General features: G+C 46.4%; 2 protein-coding genes and 1 long non-coding RNA gene across 5 annotated transcripts in view; 2 read left to right on the top strand and 1 right to left on the bottom strand.

Moving 5' to 3' along the window:
* ano5b (anoctamin 5b) overlaps positions 1 to 15,634 on the top strand; it is a 58,968-nt gene extending 43,334 nt beyond the window's left edge. The window contains exons 13-20 of one of the 3 annotated variants that reach the window (XR_006153012.1): positions 103 to 281; positions 674 to 771; positions 1,001 to 1,131; positions 1,618 to 1,823; positions 2,340 to 2,533; positions 2,646 to 2,751; positions 6,209 to 6,651; positions 15,617 to 15,634. Coding sequence is in view for 2 of the 3 variants with exons in the window: in XM_031586882.2 (XP_031442742.1) it covers positions 103 to 281; positions 674 to 771; positions 1,001 to 1,131; positions 1,618 to 1,823; positions 2,340 to 2,533; positions 2,646 to 2,751; positions 6,209 to 6,484 (1,190 nt within the window). In the remaining variant the exon portion in view is untranslated. Of the gene's footprint in view, positions 1 to 102; positions 282 to 673; positions 772 to 1,000; positions 1,132 to 1,617; positions 1,824 to 2,339; positions 2,534 to 2,645; positions 2,752 to 6,208; positions 6,659 to 15,616 lie in introns of those variants that run through there. The other 2 variants (XM_031586882.2, XM_031586884.2) reach the window with 2 other exon arrangements.
* Positions 8,074 to 8,701, bottom strand: LOC116225146. The gene is made up of 3 exons (XR_004165951.1): positions 8,659 to 8,701; positions 8,623 to 8,625; positions 8,074 to 8,145 (listed from the first exon to the last, which is right to left on the bottom strand). It is a non-coding gene; the product is annotated as an uncharacterized LOC116225146 (long non-coding RNA).
* Positions 12,082 to 17,500, top strand: part of slc17a6b (solute carrier family 17 member 6b) — a 21,399-nt gene continuing 15,980 nt past the window's right edge. Inside the window, exons 1-3 of the mRNA XM_012835495.3 lie at positions 12,082 to 12,816; positions 14,666 to 14,921; positions 15,830 to 15,948. Coding sequence (XP_012690949.2) covers positions 12,716 to 12,816; positions 14,666 to 14,921; positions 15,830 to 15,948 — 476 coding nt within the window. The 5' untranslated portion in view covers positions 12,082 to 12,715. The remainder of the gene's footprint in view (positions 12,817 to 14,665; positions 14,922 to 15,829; positions 15,949 to 17,500) is intronic.

Below are 17,500 nucleotides of genomic sequence, written 5' to 3'. Positions count from 1 at the left end.
ATACAGGCATACGCACACACACATATACATACATGCTCTAACATACGCCCATGAACACACACACACACACACATTCTAAAGGCCCTTCTTTGCTGATCCCAGAGATCCCAAAGACCCACCTGGAGTACGAGAACAAGCTGACCATGAAGATGTTCATGTTCCAGTTCGTCAACTACTACTCCTCCTGCTTCTACGTGGCCTTCTTCAAGGGCAAGTTTGTGGGTTACCCCCGCGACTACAACTACATGTTTGGCAAGTGGAGCGGACTTAGGAACGAGGAGGTAAAGAAACTCTCCCTCTCTTCTCTCAGTTTATCACTCATACTTCCTCTCCTCCCTCTCTTCTCTCAGTTTATCACTCATACTTCCTCTCCTCCCTCTCTTCTCTCAGTTTATCACTCATACTTCCTCTCCTCCCTCTTTCTGCTTCTCCTCGCCTCCCTCTCTTGCTCCCCCTGTCTTGTGTGTCCCCTGCTCTGGTGTGGTTTAAGTTTTTTTTGTTTTTTTCTCTCTGCCAGTGTGTGTTGCTAATTACTTGTGTTTTATTAGTGTTAGAGGGTTGTGCATGTATTGTAGTGTGTGAGTTGTTTGATTCATTGTTGCAAGCTTCATAGTGGGTATGAATGTGTGTGTGTGTGTGTGTGTGTGTGTGTGTGTGTGTGTGTGTGTTCTAGTGTGATCCTGGGGGCTGTCTGATTGAGCTGACCACCCAGCTGGTGATTGTGATGGCAGGGAAGCAGGTGGTGGGGAACATCCAGGAGGCTCTGTTACCGTGAGTACACTTAACAAATTTCACCTGAGCATTGCACCCTGGGAAATGTAGTCTCATGGAAACATATTTCAAGTGGTAGAGTTTTGTGTGTATGATGTTTGTATGTCTGTCTGTGTGATGTATGTATGTGTGTGTGTGTGTGTGATCTATGTGTGTGTGTGTGTGTGTGTGTGTGTGTGATGTATGTATGAATGTGTTTGTGTGTGTGTGTGTATGTGCTTTGCTCCAGGCTGATGCGTAACTGGTGGGGCCGCCGTAAAGCGCGGAACCATCCGGAAAAAGTGTACAGCCGCTGGGAGCAGGACCACAACCTCGTCAGCTTCGGCCAGTTTGGCCTCTTCTACGAGTACCTGGAGATGGGTGAGTACACACTCATGCACACACACACACACAAACATGCGCACACACACATACCCAAACACACACATGCATACCCACACACTCACGTATGCACACACACACACACACACAGACACACACACACACATATGCACGCACACATGCACACAAACACACACACGCACACAAACGCACACACACACACACACACACAAATCCAGAATGACAAACACAGTGTCTGTGTGTGTGTGAGAGTGTGTGTATAAATGTGTGTGTGTGTGTTCTGACTAACAGTAATCCAGTTGGGCTACATCACTCTGTTCATGGCTTAACATTACCAATCTCTCTGTATGTACTGTATGAATGTGTATTTGTGTGTGTATTAATGTGTGTGTGTGTGTGTGTGTGTGTGTATTAATGTGTGTGTGTGTGTATTAATGTGTGTGTGTGTATGTGTGTATTAATGTGTGTGTGTGTGTATTGATGTGTGTGTGTTTTGGTTAACAGTGATCCAGTTTGGCTTCATCACTCTGTTTGTGGCCTCCTTCCCTCTGGCGCCCCTGCTGGCGCTGGTCAATAACATCCTGGAGGTGCGCGTGGACGCCTGGAAGTTCACCACTCAGTTCCGCCGCCCGGTGGCCGCCAAGGCACGCAACATCGGCGTCTGGCACGAGATCCTCAACGTGGTGGCCATCATCTCCGTGGTGACCAATGTCAGTGCCACACCACCTCCTCTTACACACCTGCAACAACATCAATCACTCATTACATAACATTATATTTATCTCTCTCTCTCTCTCTCTGTCTCATTACATAACATTATATGTATCTCTCTCTCTCTCTCTCTGTCTCATTACATAACATTATATTTATCTCTCTCTCTCTCTCTCTGTCTCATTACATAACATTATATTTCTCTGTCTGTGTTTGTCTTTCTGTCTCTCTCTCTCCCTCTCTCTCTCTCTCTCTCTCTCTCTCTCTCTCTCTGTCCCATCATGGATTAATAAATCATTGTATTTACACAAAATAACCTCCCTCTCTCTCTCTCTCTCTCTCTCTCTCTCTCTCTCTCTGTCCCATCATGGATTAATACAATCATGTATTAATAAATCATTGTATTTACACAACATAACCTCCCTCTCTCTCTCTCTCTCTCTCTCTCTCTCTCTCTCCTTTCCTTCTCTCTAACTCTCTCTCTCCCCCCCCCTCCCTCTCTCCCTCTGTCCCAGGCCTTCATCATGGCCTTCACGTCAGACATGATTCCTCGGCTGGTGTATCTGTACTCTGACAATAACCACAGCATGCATGGCTACATCAACAACAGCCTGAGCGTCTACAACATCTCCCAGATCCCCTTCGACAACATGCCAGACAAGGGCGAGGACCCGGCCTGGTACAACAGCTCCGTACACACCACCTGCAGGTCTGTGTGTGTGTGTGTGTGTGTGTGTGTGAGTGTGTGTGTGAGTGTGTGAGTGAGTCTTCCTTAGGTGTTTTTTTTATGTGTGTTTGTGTGTGTGTGTGTGTGTGTGCAGGTATCGTGACCACCGCTATCCCCCTGGGCATGAGCGCGAGTATTCACACACCATGCAGTTCTGGCACATTCTGGCTGCCAAACTGGCTTTTATCATCATCATGGAGGTAAACATACACACAACCACTCACACACAGACACACACACACGCTCATTCACACACACACACACAGACACACACACGCACACACACACATACACACGTACTGATACTCACTCACTCATTTACTCACTCACTCACTCACTCACTCACTCACTCACACACACACACACACACACACACACACACACACACACACACACACATACAGCATACTGATGTTCATGTAAGTAAGTAAGTAAGTAAGACTTTATTTATATAGCACATTTCGTACAAGAGTTGCAGTTCAAAGTGCTTTACATAAAATCAATAAAAGCAAGCAGCAAGAGCAATACATGGAGTAAAATAATGGTCAACATCGTATCAGAACCTGCTGTTCCGATAGGCTTCTTGGATTACTAAAATCATGATAAAAGGAATAAAAGGAATAAAACCCTTCTGCCTGGTCTTTAGCTCAGTCGGAACCATAGTGCTGCTTCATAGATTCCGCCTTACCCTGTTAAACATTTTCCCTAGCTATGTTTCCGCACCCAGAGGCCACCTTTCCTTCTATACCCTTCCTTCAGAGGCCTTTTTGTCCTCTTCCACCGAGCTGGTAGCTTCAGGAGGGACACTAGCTCTCCTTTACAGGCTTAAGGAAGGTGACTGTGCCCAGGGGACTAGAAAATTCGTTAGGGAAATATCTGTGAGAATACCATGTGATATATTGAAGCCACAATATGGTTTCCGACAGTGCCATGGTACCCTTAAAACAGTTTGACAGAGAAATAGTAAAAATAGTGCAAGTTACAGAGAAATAAATAGTGCCAGGTAAAATGAATAAAATGCTTTGGTAAAAAGTTGACAAAGGCAGCATCACCAATCTTCTTATGACTGCTTCTGGTGACCTGTAATAGACCTGTATCTGATGATCGCAGTGTTCTAGCTGGTGTGTAGTTAGTAAGAGAGTTAGCAATGTAGCTAGGTCCTTGTCCATTTAGAGCTTTGTATGTGAGGAGGAGGACCTTAAAGTCAATTCTAAAAGTAACAGGAAGCCAGTGTTAAGTAACGAGGACAGGACTAATGTGTTCTCTCTTTTTAGTTTTGGTTAATAGTCTAGCTGCAGAGTTTTGAAGGAGCTGGAGTTTTTCAGTTGTTTTCTTGGGAAGACCAGCGAAAAGTGAATTACAGTAGTCCTGCCGGCTGGATATGAAAGCATGAATTAGCTTCTCAGCATCATTTTGGTTTATGAATGGTCGTACCTTCGCTATGTTCCTGAGGTGAAAGAAAGCTGTTTTGGTCACTTTGTTAATGTGGGAGTTGAAATTCAAATCTGAGTCCAGGATGACAGAGATTTATCACCTCAGGTTGAATCCAGCGGGTTAAACCTCCTAGATTCTTGGTTAGCATCTCTCTTTTTGATTTGGGGCCGATAAGTAGGACTTCAGTTTTGTCCTCATTTAATTTTAGAAAGTTATTGTTCATCCATTTGTTTATTGCCAATAAACTGTTGGTAATGGAGTTCATGGCTGTCGCATCGTTAGGTTCAGCGGATATATACAATTGTGTGTCATCCGCGTAGCTATGAAAATCTATACTATATTGTCTGATGATGTCACCGAGTGGTAACATATAAAGAGAAAAGAGTAATGGACCTAAGCAGCTCCCTTGTGCAACCCCGTAGCAGCTTTCATGTTTCTCAGACATATGGTCTCCTAGACTAACATAAAACTTCCTTCCTCTGATATATGTTTTGATCCAGTTCAAGGGGACAAGGGGGCAGGGACAGTGTTTAGCAGCTGGTCAATGGTGGAGAAAAGAACTCTGGAATTTCCGGCATGTTCTGTCTTTCCCTCTGAAAGTGAAGTGGTGAAGGTCTGTGCAGGGCCTGTGTCCTTGGAGGAGGCTGTTTGAATGTTCTGTTCTGTTCCATGGGATGAGGTTTGGGATGCGTCAGTCTTAGACACAGCAGGGATAGGGAGTGAGGCTTGATGTTGGCTGTTTGAGGTCGTCAAGAGCGCATGGCTGATGTTTGCTGTAAGTAATCTAGACCCTCTACGGTTTGGGTGGAGTCCATCAGCTTTAAAACGGTCTGCACAATTCTAAAAAACATTGAAATTGTCAATAAATCTCCGTTTGTGTGCAAGACAGACAGATGCCAGCCATGTGTTGAAGGATAGGAGTCGACTGAAGATTTATTTTCCTCTGCGAAAACATGCAATCGGTCCACTGATAGATACATCTTGATATCTGTTAAGTGTGTTCAGTAGCTGGGTGAAATGTTTTTTAAGTATCTCACTGCCAGTTTTTTTGTGCAGGTTATCAAACGAGCCAGTGTGGATGATAATCTTGGGATTGTTTGGTTTATTGTTGAGGATTGTTTGTATCTCTGACGACAGTTCCTCGACAGATGTGTTGCTAAGGCAAAGATGTTCTGTCTTTGCCAGTCTGACATGTTCTGTCATGGCATCTCCAACCAAGATAGTGGCCAACTGTGGTATAGCAACTGTCACTCAAAAGTCGTTCGAAAGCCAATATTACATCACCCGGGCTGTTTTTGGCACCCGGTCACTTTTTGCCATGACAGAGCCACATCATGTTTGTTTATGAAGGCTCCTGGATGCAACTTTCTTCCATAGCTTTCCACCTGTAACTTGCTACTCTAGCTATGTTGCAAGAGGGGAAAGTTTACTGTTGTGTGCTGCCAATAGTGGACAAAAAGGTATTACTGTATGAGTTAATCAGCTAACTTAATGTACCTACTGAATGGGTTGCCTTAATCATTATCAAAAAAATTGCCCCCCCTGAGAATTTTTTCAGGAGCCGCCACTGGGTGTTAGCATACCTTAGTCTTGGGCAATCCTGTGGTACGGTTGTCTGAAGTGGTTGAGTAGTGCCCCGAGTGGTCCGAGAAGAGGACGTGTCGGTGTTGAATTTGAGTATCTACCATCATGGTGTGTCGGGGATCCGGGCCCTTTATGCTCGTTAGCAGCACGGATAGCTGCTGAGAGTTCCCAGTGGTGCAAATCTATTCCGAGCGGGACAGGAGGAGAGGCGATGCGATGCAGGAAGAGTTTCTGCCTCGCCTTCTTTTGCTTGTTATCCTGGGTGCTAATCCATTTTCCGACGGAGGTAGAAGCGGCGCTAGGCCTCTTTGGTTTAGTGCCAAGAGCGGGCCATGGCTCATCGGGTCCACTGGCCGGGGGAGAGAACGGGGACGTCGGTCCAGATAGTGACAAGTCCGGTTGAGAGCGAGGTTTTGACGGCGATAGTGATATCATTCCTAGCAGCAATCCCGTCCAGAGATCGCTCACCATCATAGATCTGGTACAGGGCAGAAACCCGAGCCTCCAACTCCGTAAAGTAAAAGTAAATGAAACAGTTATCATGCTAAGCTAGTATGTGCAGACGTATATGTACGACCATCTCTCTCTCATTTTCTTCTCTCTTCCTCTTCATCCCTCTCTCCCTCCCGCCTCCCCCAGCACGTGGTGTTTGTGGTGAAGTTCTTCGTGGCGTGGGTGATCCCTGACGTGCCGACGGATGTGCACGCGCGGATCAAGCGGGAGCGCTACCTGATCCAGGAGTACCTGCACGACTTCGACATGAACCAGATCAAGCTGCAGCTCAGCCAGAGCACCACCTTCGCCACAGACACCGGCAACGGCAACGGCAACGGCAACGGCAACGGCAACACGGAGAACGCCTCCCTGCTGCCCCACGACACACCCGAGAAGCAGGACGTCCTCTCTGACTGCTAGTGCCTTTGCTCACACACACACACACATACACACACACACATTTACACACACACACACACATACAGAAACACACTCAAACACACCAAGAATACTCTGAACCCATTCAGGCACACTTGCCTAGACAGACATCCTTAAACTCATTAATGCACACACACACACACACACACGTGTTGGGAAACACAGCTCACCGCGCTGTGTGTATCTGCAGTGGTGGTGTGTCTATGTGTGTGTGTGTGTTGGTGCGTGTGTGTGTGTGTGACGCTGAACACACACCGCAGGTGTGGAGACTCAACGTGGCCTTATACACACACACGTAGCAGGAAGGACCAAGACCACCAGTGAGTGATGAAGATGATGGTCATGATGAAAGAGGATGACAGTGATGATGAAGAGGACTGTTGGTGAGGAATAGGAGGATCAACGATGGTAGTGATGAAGATGATGCTTCCTAATTCCTGAGCCCTCGGCTCTGTATTGAGAGGATGAGAGGATGAAGATGTGTTTTTTGAGAGAAGCCCAAAAACACACACACATCACACACACACACACTAAAGGTCAAGGTCAGGTATTTAGCGGACACTTTTATCCAAAGTCTTAAAGACATCCTGCAGCGATCAGGAATCAAACGGTCCCACACACACACACACACACACACACACACACACCGCCACACCTCACTAACCAGCTCATGTGCCGAGGGCCAGAGGCTCCCCTCTCACCTGACTGGACTGTCACCAGGGGAGGGCAGGGAGTGGACTGGCCACTCTAAAACGGGGGGGGGATTAAGGGTTAGGGTTATTCACTAAGCAAGACTAGGTCAGAACTAAGGCAGCCAGATAACTGTATCAAAGCTGAAAGCTCCTACCTGATTCCTGTTCCTGTGTGTGTGTGTGTGTGTGTGTGTGTGTGCACGTGCGTGCGTGTGTGTCTGCACCCATGTGAAAAGGAGCCTTGTGTCTGTTAGTGGGGTGGTTGTTTAGGTGCCATATATATGCTGAGAGACAGACAGTTTATCACAGTATGTTGTTGAGACAGACAGAATATCACAGTATGTTGTTGAGACAGACAGTATATCACAGTATGTTGTTGAGACAGACAGAATATCACAGTATGTTGTTGATCCTGATAATATACTACAGCTGTTCCCACATGTGCTGCAGTACACCACAGCTCTATCCATAGCTACAGTCACTCAGTACAGTGACATGCATGTGGGTCTGGTCTGGGGAGGTTCAGAGAGTGGCCCAATCACTGCCCACCCTGCTTAGGGTGGAGGGGTTCTGATTGTTGGCTAAAATCTTCGGGACGTTGTGAATGTGTACAGTGTGTTCTGCTGTTGATTGCAGTCTTTATCATGGATGCTGTTTGTGCTAACATATCCTTCCTGCACACGTGACTCATGTATCAGCTGTGTTAGTGTCGTTTTTAATGCTTCATTTCCCTCACTGCATTGCATTTCAGTCACCAGGCTTCCTCAGCCAGTTGTGAATGGTCTTCCAGTGTGGCAGCGTGTCACATCCTCCTGCTTCAGAACTGAATGCATTACTGGTAGCTCTGCATGAGTGCCCCCCCCCCCCCCCACACACACACACACACACCCTGCATGAGGGGGCCTTCTCCACACACACACCCTGCATGAGGGGGCCTTCTCCACACATACCCTGCATGAGGGGGCCTTCTCCACACACACACCCTGCATGAGGGGGCCTTCTCCACACACACCCCCTGCATGAGGGGGCCTTCTCCACACACACACCCTGCATGAGGGGGCCTTCTCCACACACACACCCTGCATGAGGGGGCCTTCTCCACACACACACCCTGCATGAGGGGGCCTTCTCCACACACACACCCTGCATGAGGGGGCCTTCTCCACACACACACCCTGCATGAGGGGGCCTTCTCCACACACACCCCCTGCATGAGGGGGCCTTCTCCGCACACACACCCTGCATGAGGGGGCCTTCTCCACACACACCCCCTGCATGAGGGGGCCTTCTCCACACACACACCCTGCATGAGGGGGCCTTCTCCACACACACACCCTGCATGAGGGGGCCTTCTCCACACACACACCCTGCACGAGGGGGCCTTCTTCACACACACCCCCTGCATGAGGGGGCCTTCTCCACACACACCCCCTGCATGAGGGGGCCTTCTCCACACACATACACTGCATGCCTTGGCAGCTGTTAGAGGAGTAATGCAAAGCTTTTGAGTTGTACATTTACATTTACATTTAGTCATTTAGCAGACGCTTTTGTCCAAAGCGACGTACAAGGGAGAGAACAGTCAAGCTAAGAGCAATAAAAAAGCATGGTGTAACAATAAATACTACTTTACATGAGAATTAGAAAAAACAACAACCTAGAAAAGAGGAAAAAGAAGTGCAGGAATGTAACTGCTGAAGTGCAAGTTAAGCGCTAGTCAGGTGCCAGTTAGGAGGGGAGGTGCTCTCTGAAGAGTTGGGTCTTCAAAAGCTTCTTGAAGGTAGAGAGGGACGCCCCTGCTCTGGTAGTACTAGGCAGTTCGTTCCACCAACGTGGAACTACAAATGAAAATAGTCTGGATTGCCGTGCTTGCACGGACGGCAGTGCCAAACGACGCTCACTAGACGAGCGCAGCGTCCTGGGTGTAACATTTGCCCTTACAAGAGCATTTAGGTAGGTGGGAGCAGAACCAGTAAGCACTCTGTAGGGCAAGCATAAGTGACTTGAACTTAATGCGAGCAGCTACTGGCAGCCAGTGGAGCTCGATGAGTAGCGGGGTGACGTGTGCCCTTTTCGGTTGGTTGAACACCAGACGCGCCGCCGCGTTCTGGATCATCTGTAGTGGTTTCACCACGCAAGCCGGCAGGCCCGTTAGGAGGGCGTTGCAGTAGTCAAGGCGGGAGCTCACCAAGGTTTGCACCAGCAGCTGGGTGGCATACTGGGTTAGGTACGGCCTGATTTTGCGGATGTTGTATAGCGCAAAGCGGCACGACCTGGAGACAGAGGCGATGTGGGCCGTGAAGGTCAGTTGGTCATCAATAATGACCCCGAGGTTTCTTGCTGTTTTGGATGGAGCAAGAGATAAAGAGTCAGTATTGATCTTGATGTTGTGGTGGATGACCTGTTTGGCTGGGAAGACCATCAGTTCCGTTTTGGCCAGGTTCAGCTGAAGGTGGTGATTTTTCATCCATGTGGATATATCAGCGAGACAGTCCGAAATCCGCGCCGAGACCGTGGTGTCCTCAGTTGTTTATTCTCGTTAAGTGAAGTTACGTTATTTTGCTGCATGTTGGCAAGAGTATTTAATTTGAGATGTTTATGGAGCACATGCTCTTAGGGAGACTACAGGTTTAAGATTCTGCACTGAGCACTTCTGAAAGCAAACACACAGCATCACACACACATAAAAAACACACACACACACACACAGCATCACACACACACAGCTCTTACTGGCATCAGGCAGTCATCCTATGGGACCACTTCTTCACCTTTCACGTGGGCGCTAGCTGGGTGTGCTCTAGCTCTAGTGTGTCTGTGTGTGTGTGTGTGTGTGTGTGTGTGTGTGTGTGTGTGTGTGTGTGTGTGTGTGCGTGTGTGCGTGTGTGCGTGCGTGCGTGCGTGCGTGCGTGCGTGCGTGCGTGTGTGTGTGTGCCAGACCTGGGCTAGTGGCCGCTGTCATCTGGACCCAAGTAGTTTCCCACAGATGACCAAGAAGGAGTCCAGTGTTGTTATTTTGTTCATTTGACTCTTGTGTTGTATTTGTGAGTTCAGTGATGTTTATATGTTTATTTGGATCTAGTTTTTGCTTGGGTCCACCAATGTTTTTAGTTTAATCTTTTATTTTCAGCTTGTGCTTCTCAGCCTGTGGTGTTGCTCTGTCCATGACTAGACTGGCCCTTCACATGTTTCTCATAAGGATTGTACTTATGAATCAGCCCTGCTGAGCTATGGTTTGGTGTGTGTGTGTGTGTGTGTGTGTGTGTGTGTGTGTGTGTGTGTGTGTGTGTGTGTTTGTGTGTGTGTGTGTGTGTGTGTGTGTGTGTGTGTGTGCGTGTGTGAATAAGCTGTGTTTGGGAGTGAAGGAGTTTTGTGAAGGAGATGTTTTTCAGGATCGTTTTTATTGTGATGCACTTATAGACCCCCACTGTAAGTATCATGAGAAGAGGTTTGTCTGTGTATGATACGGGAGCCTGTAGAAACTGTGTGTTGTTAACGTAAATGTTCAGACAATCTCAGGCGAGCCATCCAGTGTGACAAGGGACCAGAGAACCAAACGCCCCCCTGCCTTATCAAAGCTGTTCACTCGGACCGCTCCAATCCTCTCTGTGGGGTGTGCTCGGTTTAGCATTAGCATTAGCCTAGCACGCGGTGTCAGATGAAGGTCAGAAGAAGGTCAGATTATGTATACTGGGGTATTTCTTCTTCTTTTTTTTTTTGCTTTGCTTCTAAAATGTTTACAATGTCTTTGCTTGACTTTGCATGACTCTGAGAAGAGTAACCCAGGCGTGTCTGTGGAGGTGTGGTGGTGGAGCAGGGAGCATTTAGCAGTTAGCACTCCAACCTGCCAAATGTAGAAGATGTTGAAGGGAAGCTGTTGTGAGGATGTAAGGCTGCCATGTTCGAAAGTCTGGGTCATTATTGTTGTGCTGAAATGTTGCATTTTCGAAAATGATTTCAGTTTGAAAAGTTTTATTTTAAAAACAAAAAGGTCATATTAAGTGTTAATGTAAGAATAAATAATAACTAAGAAGTTCATTATTGTGATTTTTGTTTTATGTCTGTCTGTGTTTATCAGAAAGCCTCATATTTGTCGAAGACTTCTTGGCATCAAGCTTAAGAGGTCTCACCTGATCAAGTATAAAGACACAACATTAAAAATCCGCACTGATTGATCACTTTTTATTGGTGTTTCTCCCGTGTAACATTTTTTTCTGATCCAATTTATGTATTTACAGAAAGATTCATTCCTGTGCTAATACAAACCGCCGCTAGATGTCGCTGCACGCCACCTTCATTCTTCGCTCTACGGCCAGGCTGCCGTCAGGGGGGCTCAGCGGCTTTCCTTTTGTTAACGCCCACATGCTACACATCCATCCACTGCAACAGCAGCAGCAACATGTGCGAACAAATCGAACGTGCCCTTAATAAAGCGTATTTTATTTACTCATATATATTTTATTTTGAAGCTATACAAGTTACAACTAAATACTGCGGCTTTCCCTCGAATGTAGGCTATATCATTCTAACTTAAAGGATTTACTGAATGATTTTCCATCGCTCCTGGTTGCTTTGTAAGGATGGTTGAGCACTGTATGTGTTGCAGGGAGAGGTGTGGAGGCTGAGAGAGGGCTGAGAAGCCTAAATTATTAATCCACACCACGTTCACAACAGCACATTTTTCGAGGGGAATCCATCCCTGGTTTGGTTTCCATGGTACCGCCCCTGTCAGGCTGAGCTTTCTGGAGTGAGCCACACCCACCAGGAAATAAAAACAAAATATGAGGGTTAAAGTGCGTGTTTCTTAATCTGAACAAGTTTGATACGCAATCACCTGTGCGTCACTGCAGCCCTGCCTGAGAGCAATGCCTTTGCATAAAGATGCGCGCCAGCGCGGAGCCCAGTCGATCACAGGCTGGCGGACGGGAGAGGTGCTCCCGCGTGAACAGCTCGGACACACCACGCGCCACTGGGCCAGACGCGCGAGTGCCGCTGACCTTGGTGCTGGAAAGTCGCGCAGCCGAAAGAGCCCCGACCGACACTGCGCTGGGTGACGGATAAACGTGTGCCTAACAATTAAGAATTCATTCAGTTCAGTTATTGATGCAACAAAGGATATTTCTTTTTTGATTTTTCGAAATCGTGATAAAAACCCTCATATTTTTGATGGAAAATTAAGTCAATGTTTCTTGTCTTGAAGAGAAAAATATTTTATCAAAACAAATAGTTGAGCTACGAAGATATGGCGTTGCGTGCGCATGCTGAGCACAGGCGAAGCGGAGAGTGTGTGTTTGTGACCAGGCGCCAGCGCTCCACTGGTTTCTCTCATATGTAGGCGTTTTCTCACACACACCGTGAGCCACCCGTTCCAACGCTACACCCTCGAGCTTCGTTCCTCCTCAGTAGCAAACACCACTGTGCTGTCTTTCTCTGGTCGGTCGGTCGGTTCGGTCGCCATGCACCGTAATATGACACTTTAACGTAAAACAAAGAAGCACCAAAGGAATATTCACGTTTGGACATGGAGCCCGCACCTGCACCCGCACCCGAAGCCCGGGGCTTCACCCCCAATAAAGAGGGGTTCAAACAGCTCGCGGGGAAGGCACTGGGCCGTATGTACAGGTATTTACTAATATTTAATTTTCTCTGTCCTTTAAACATGTTTCAAACAGCCACTGTTTAAAATGAAACATATATACATTAACGGTGCATGCTGGGGTTTACTGGAGCTAGAGTTCTACTTTTAAGTGTTAAAACGACCTTTACAACAAAATGATAATAGAGATGATATTTCTTTGGAGAGGATTTGATTCAGAACAAGTGAAGGTGACTTGTCCTTTGAGGTGAGCTTACGTTTCTCCAGTCCCAGGCCTCGTGCCGGAGTGAACGGAAAGCCTTCCATTCTTAAAATTCGAGGGATATGTAGCAGTGTGCACGGGCTGGATTAATTCTTTCTTTGTTGGATGTGATTGTTTTGGAAGGAGCACAGTTCTCGCCATTTCGTAGTAATAGTTGGATGTGAGCATCCCCTAGAGAGAGATAGAAAGAAAGAGAGAGAGAGGGAGAGAGAGACAGAGATGGAGCTTCGTTTAGACTGGAGGCGAACGAAGGGATAATTGACACGGAATAGGCGTCTGCTGTCATCGCGTGAAAGCATCTCTGCCGTATAATTTATTTACCTGTGCGGACGTGGGTCGATGCTTTTCGATGTTTAACAGCCAAACCCCAGATTTAGACTCTCTCTCTCTTTTGAGGCGTCCTTGTCTAGATTTGGAGAGCTGTATTCAGGCGAGCTGGGGTACCATGAGCTGAAATGGTGAATGATGCATTATTTTTGCCTCCTCATTCAGTATTGAAATAACTTCCTCTTCAATTCGATTTTTACTATTTTATGTGTTAGTTTTCTTGCTGATACATTTTACATCCACATTTTCAAAAACCTTTTCTTCAATTTCCCCCCTCCCCCCTTTACTGTAGTTTCCAGGCAAACAGATACATTCCTACAAAGGAACCTTTTTTCCATTAAAACCTAATAATATACAAATTCACTTCGCCTTTTTTCGTTACACAACTATCGAATGATATGACATTTTCAGCCGTAAACCAAGTACGAGTGTATAAGAATATTGTAGACTAATGTATCAGACATGAGACCAATGCTGGAGAATTCTGTAGGTTTTCAGTTATGTCAAAATGAATCGAAATTCGTTCCAGCCGTTTTGACTTTGCATTCGTTTCCTGTAAATTATTCGAGGTGTCGGATCTAGTTCTATCCTCGATATAAACAGCACTGGAGGATTGCGAACATACCTATGCGTTTCCCTTTTTTTTTAATTATCTACAACATTAATGAATCTGAATAAGTGTGCGAATAAATATGTTTAATTTAGGTTTAGAAAAAAACCCTATATAAACCTTTAAGATTTCTGGCGCTTGACTCGCTATTCTAAAGGCCCGTGCGTCTTCTGAGATAGAAGCGTGCGAGTCCCCATGAATGTAAATAAGGGCGAAGGTGAGCAGAATGCTGCAATGCGGTACGGGCCTCAACTCAGAGATGTCTACCAACCACACACACACACACACACACACACACACACACACACACACACATATTTATTTGAAAGGTGTTCTGCTGGTTTGAGGCGTACATTTGTTGTGTGGGTTGTTGTCGTGGCGTGCAGGTGCACGAGCTGAATGAGAAAAGCCCGGCCTGGTGTAACTGGTGGGTGTTGAAGGCGCTGAGGCCTGCACGGGGTGTTCTCCTACCAGAGGACCTTCCTAACCTAAAATCTATGTCTGGAAATCCAGGAGGCTCGAGTTTCACAATCATTAATAGTTAATGAACTCTGAGAGACATTCCCCAAAACTCTCCCTTCCCCTCGCGTGACACTGGTGCTGTTTTAGGAGCAGGCCGGTCTCGTGCCCAGGTGTAACTGTGACAATAACTCCCCACTCTCTCCTGCCGCCGCAGAGTGCTCGAGAAGCGACAGAAGCCCGGAGATAACATCGAGCTGACGGAAGATGGCCGCCCATCCGCTCCCAAGGAGAAGAAGAAACCCCTGCTCGACTGCACGTGCTGCGGGCTCCCGCGCCGCTACATCATCGCCATCATGAGTGGCCTGGGGTTCTGTATCTCCTTCGGCATCCGCTGCAACCTGGGCGTGGCCATCGTCAGCATGGTCAACAACAGCACAATCCACCGGGATGGCAAAATTATCATCACGGAGGTGTGTGTGTCTGTATCTAAGTGTGCCAGTGTGTGTGTGTGTGTGTGTGTGTCTGTCTGTTTGCCTGTCTGTCTATGTGTGTGTGTCTCTCTCTCTCTGTGTATCGGTGGGTGGGAGGGATGGGGGTCTCAGGGAGAGGGGGAGTGGGAGTGGGCGAAGGGCTCCTTACTCTTTACGTAGACAAAATGCCGGCGTCGTGTCTCCCAGTCCTTCCCCCCTCCCGTCTTCTCACCAGTGACGCAGAGGCGCGGGGCCTCTCTGATCGGGCTCGTGACGCAACTCCGATAAAACTCCTCCTGTTTAAAAAAACAAGGGTAGAGTAAAATGCATGCGCAGAAAGAAACACACACACGCACGCACACACACAGTGGTTCTGTGTAAACCCACACGTGCGACACTGACCTTGACAGCGAAATGTCATCTTCCAGAGGTAGTGTTTTAGTGGATAATTCGATGATACCCAAACGCACACAGATAACACAGCATTATTCATTCCCTTATCCTGCGCCAAACGGTCTTATTCACCTGAACAGCGTGAATTTTTACTGAATCTTTTTAGACTTAGTATTAAAATGGAACTGAATGACTTTCACTCCAATAGAAATGCACTGCACTTCCCCCAAAAGCGTCTGGCATGGTACCCTTCACATCTATTCGATCAACACGATTTTCATGTGTGAATACAATACAGAAAGACACACACACATGTGTGAATACAATACAGAAAGACACACACACATGTGTGAATACAATACAGAAAGACACACACACATGTGTGAATACAATACAGAAAGCCGTTGTCCAATCTATTGAGAAATTGAAAATATGTATAAAAAAGCGGTCAAATTTCTTTAGAACTGATCCAGATATCGATGCATATCTATTTCCAACTCTCTCTCTGTGTACAGAAAGCGGCGTTCAACTGGGACCCGGAGACGGTTGGGATGATCCACGGATCTTTCTTCTGGGGTTACATCGTCACGCAGATCCCGGGAGGCTGGATATCCTCGAGATTGGCGGCAAACAGGTGTGTTTGTGTGTGTGAGTTCGTTAGCAGGCACCACAACCGGAATAGTGCAACCATTGCATTTAATGAGAACGAGTCTCATATTTGACAAAGTCTTTTACTGTTAAAAGACAAAACATTATGGTTTATCATTAATACTATGGTATTTACAGTGCAAAACCAGGGCCCTTACCCCCATGAGACACTCGAGATTGGATAAATAGACCTTCATTTTTACTGTACATTATATACAATTATTTCATGTAATGCATTTTATTTTACCTGTCAACCTGAAAACAAAAGATGTATCAATTTATTTCAATGTGCGTTTCAGTTGCATTTCTTTGTCGAGTGAGAGAAAGAAAAGGGGGAAAATGTGGTTTAAAATCAAGTTCCAGACATTATAAACGGATCTGGCTCGAGATGCAGCTAATTCTGACCGGGTTGCAGACGGACGGTTGGCGCGAGCCTCGGCGCGCTGCTGAGAGCTGGCTCGGCTCGTGGTCTGCAGGGCTTTCTTCCACCTGTTAATGAGCTCCCAGAGGGGGACCGTGACTAATCTCACGCGCGCCGGGGGCATAGCGACCAGTTCTTCTGCCGTTGCCAGCCACCTCCTACTACACGGTTCAAATACAGTTGGTTTTACAACGCTGAGAAACCATCACTGACGCCATTGTGATATTTGTTATAAAATAACAGACCACTTCGTTTTACCTTAGACGGTTAAAGCTAAAATATTCTGAACATGAGGCAGTTGTATACACCTATAGAAATGTATTGAATTGAATTGAATTTATTTAAAAATTTCCAGATTGTTTCGCTGATTTGAGACTAATTGGTTGAGTTTGTTTCTTGTCTGGTTATTAATTTATGATCGAGCAGGTTCATATTCACTCCATATCATCCTGCTTTGACTGACACTGAGATGTAATCGAATCACCCCTCTCGTGCTAGAGAGCTCCCTAAATCCGATTAGAGCTTTCACTCCGCTTGCCTGCGGGAGGGGTCGGTTCACGGGGTCTCGTGCGTACATGGACGTGACAGAAATGGGGAATAAATTGCAGCTTGGTCGTTTCCACGCGCCGACTCATTAAGGGAAGGCCCTCTGCGCGAGAGCTCAGCTGCACACAAAAGCCACGTGCCGTCTGCTGTCGACACCCGCTGTCGACACCCCCTCATTCAGAGCCTCAGCCGCCCAATGCGCAAACACACACACACACACACACACATACACACACACACACACACTTTTTTGAAGACTAAAAAGCCCACATCCTCCATATCAAAACGTAAAAAAATCCACTGAACACTGACACAATTTCAAGGTCACTAAGCAATATTTGTATAGGCTAATATTCCCAAATAACAACAGTTAAAGACAGAGATGATAATAACAAAACAACAATTAAAATAAGATTAATATTTTAATAACAATAAATACTAATAAAAACAACAATAATAATAACACATGGAATTAAATAAAAGTGAAAATTATTTAATTTGTATTCAAATTTAATCTGAAGGACACATGTTGTGCTTCCATGGCTATCCTATTTACTGAAGCACCGGATCT

This window comes from Clupea harengus, chromosome 20 (assembly GCF_900700415.2).
Source record: "Clupea harengus chromosome 20, Ch_v2.0.2, whole genome shotgun sequence".
Classification (NCBI taxonomy): domain Eukaryota; kingdom Metazoa; phylum Chordata; class Actinopteri; order Clupeiformes; family Clupeidae; genus Clupea; species Clupea harengus.
This window is presented reverse-complemented; position numbering and strand designations above follow the sequence as displayed.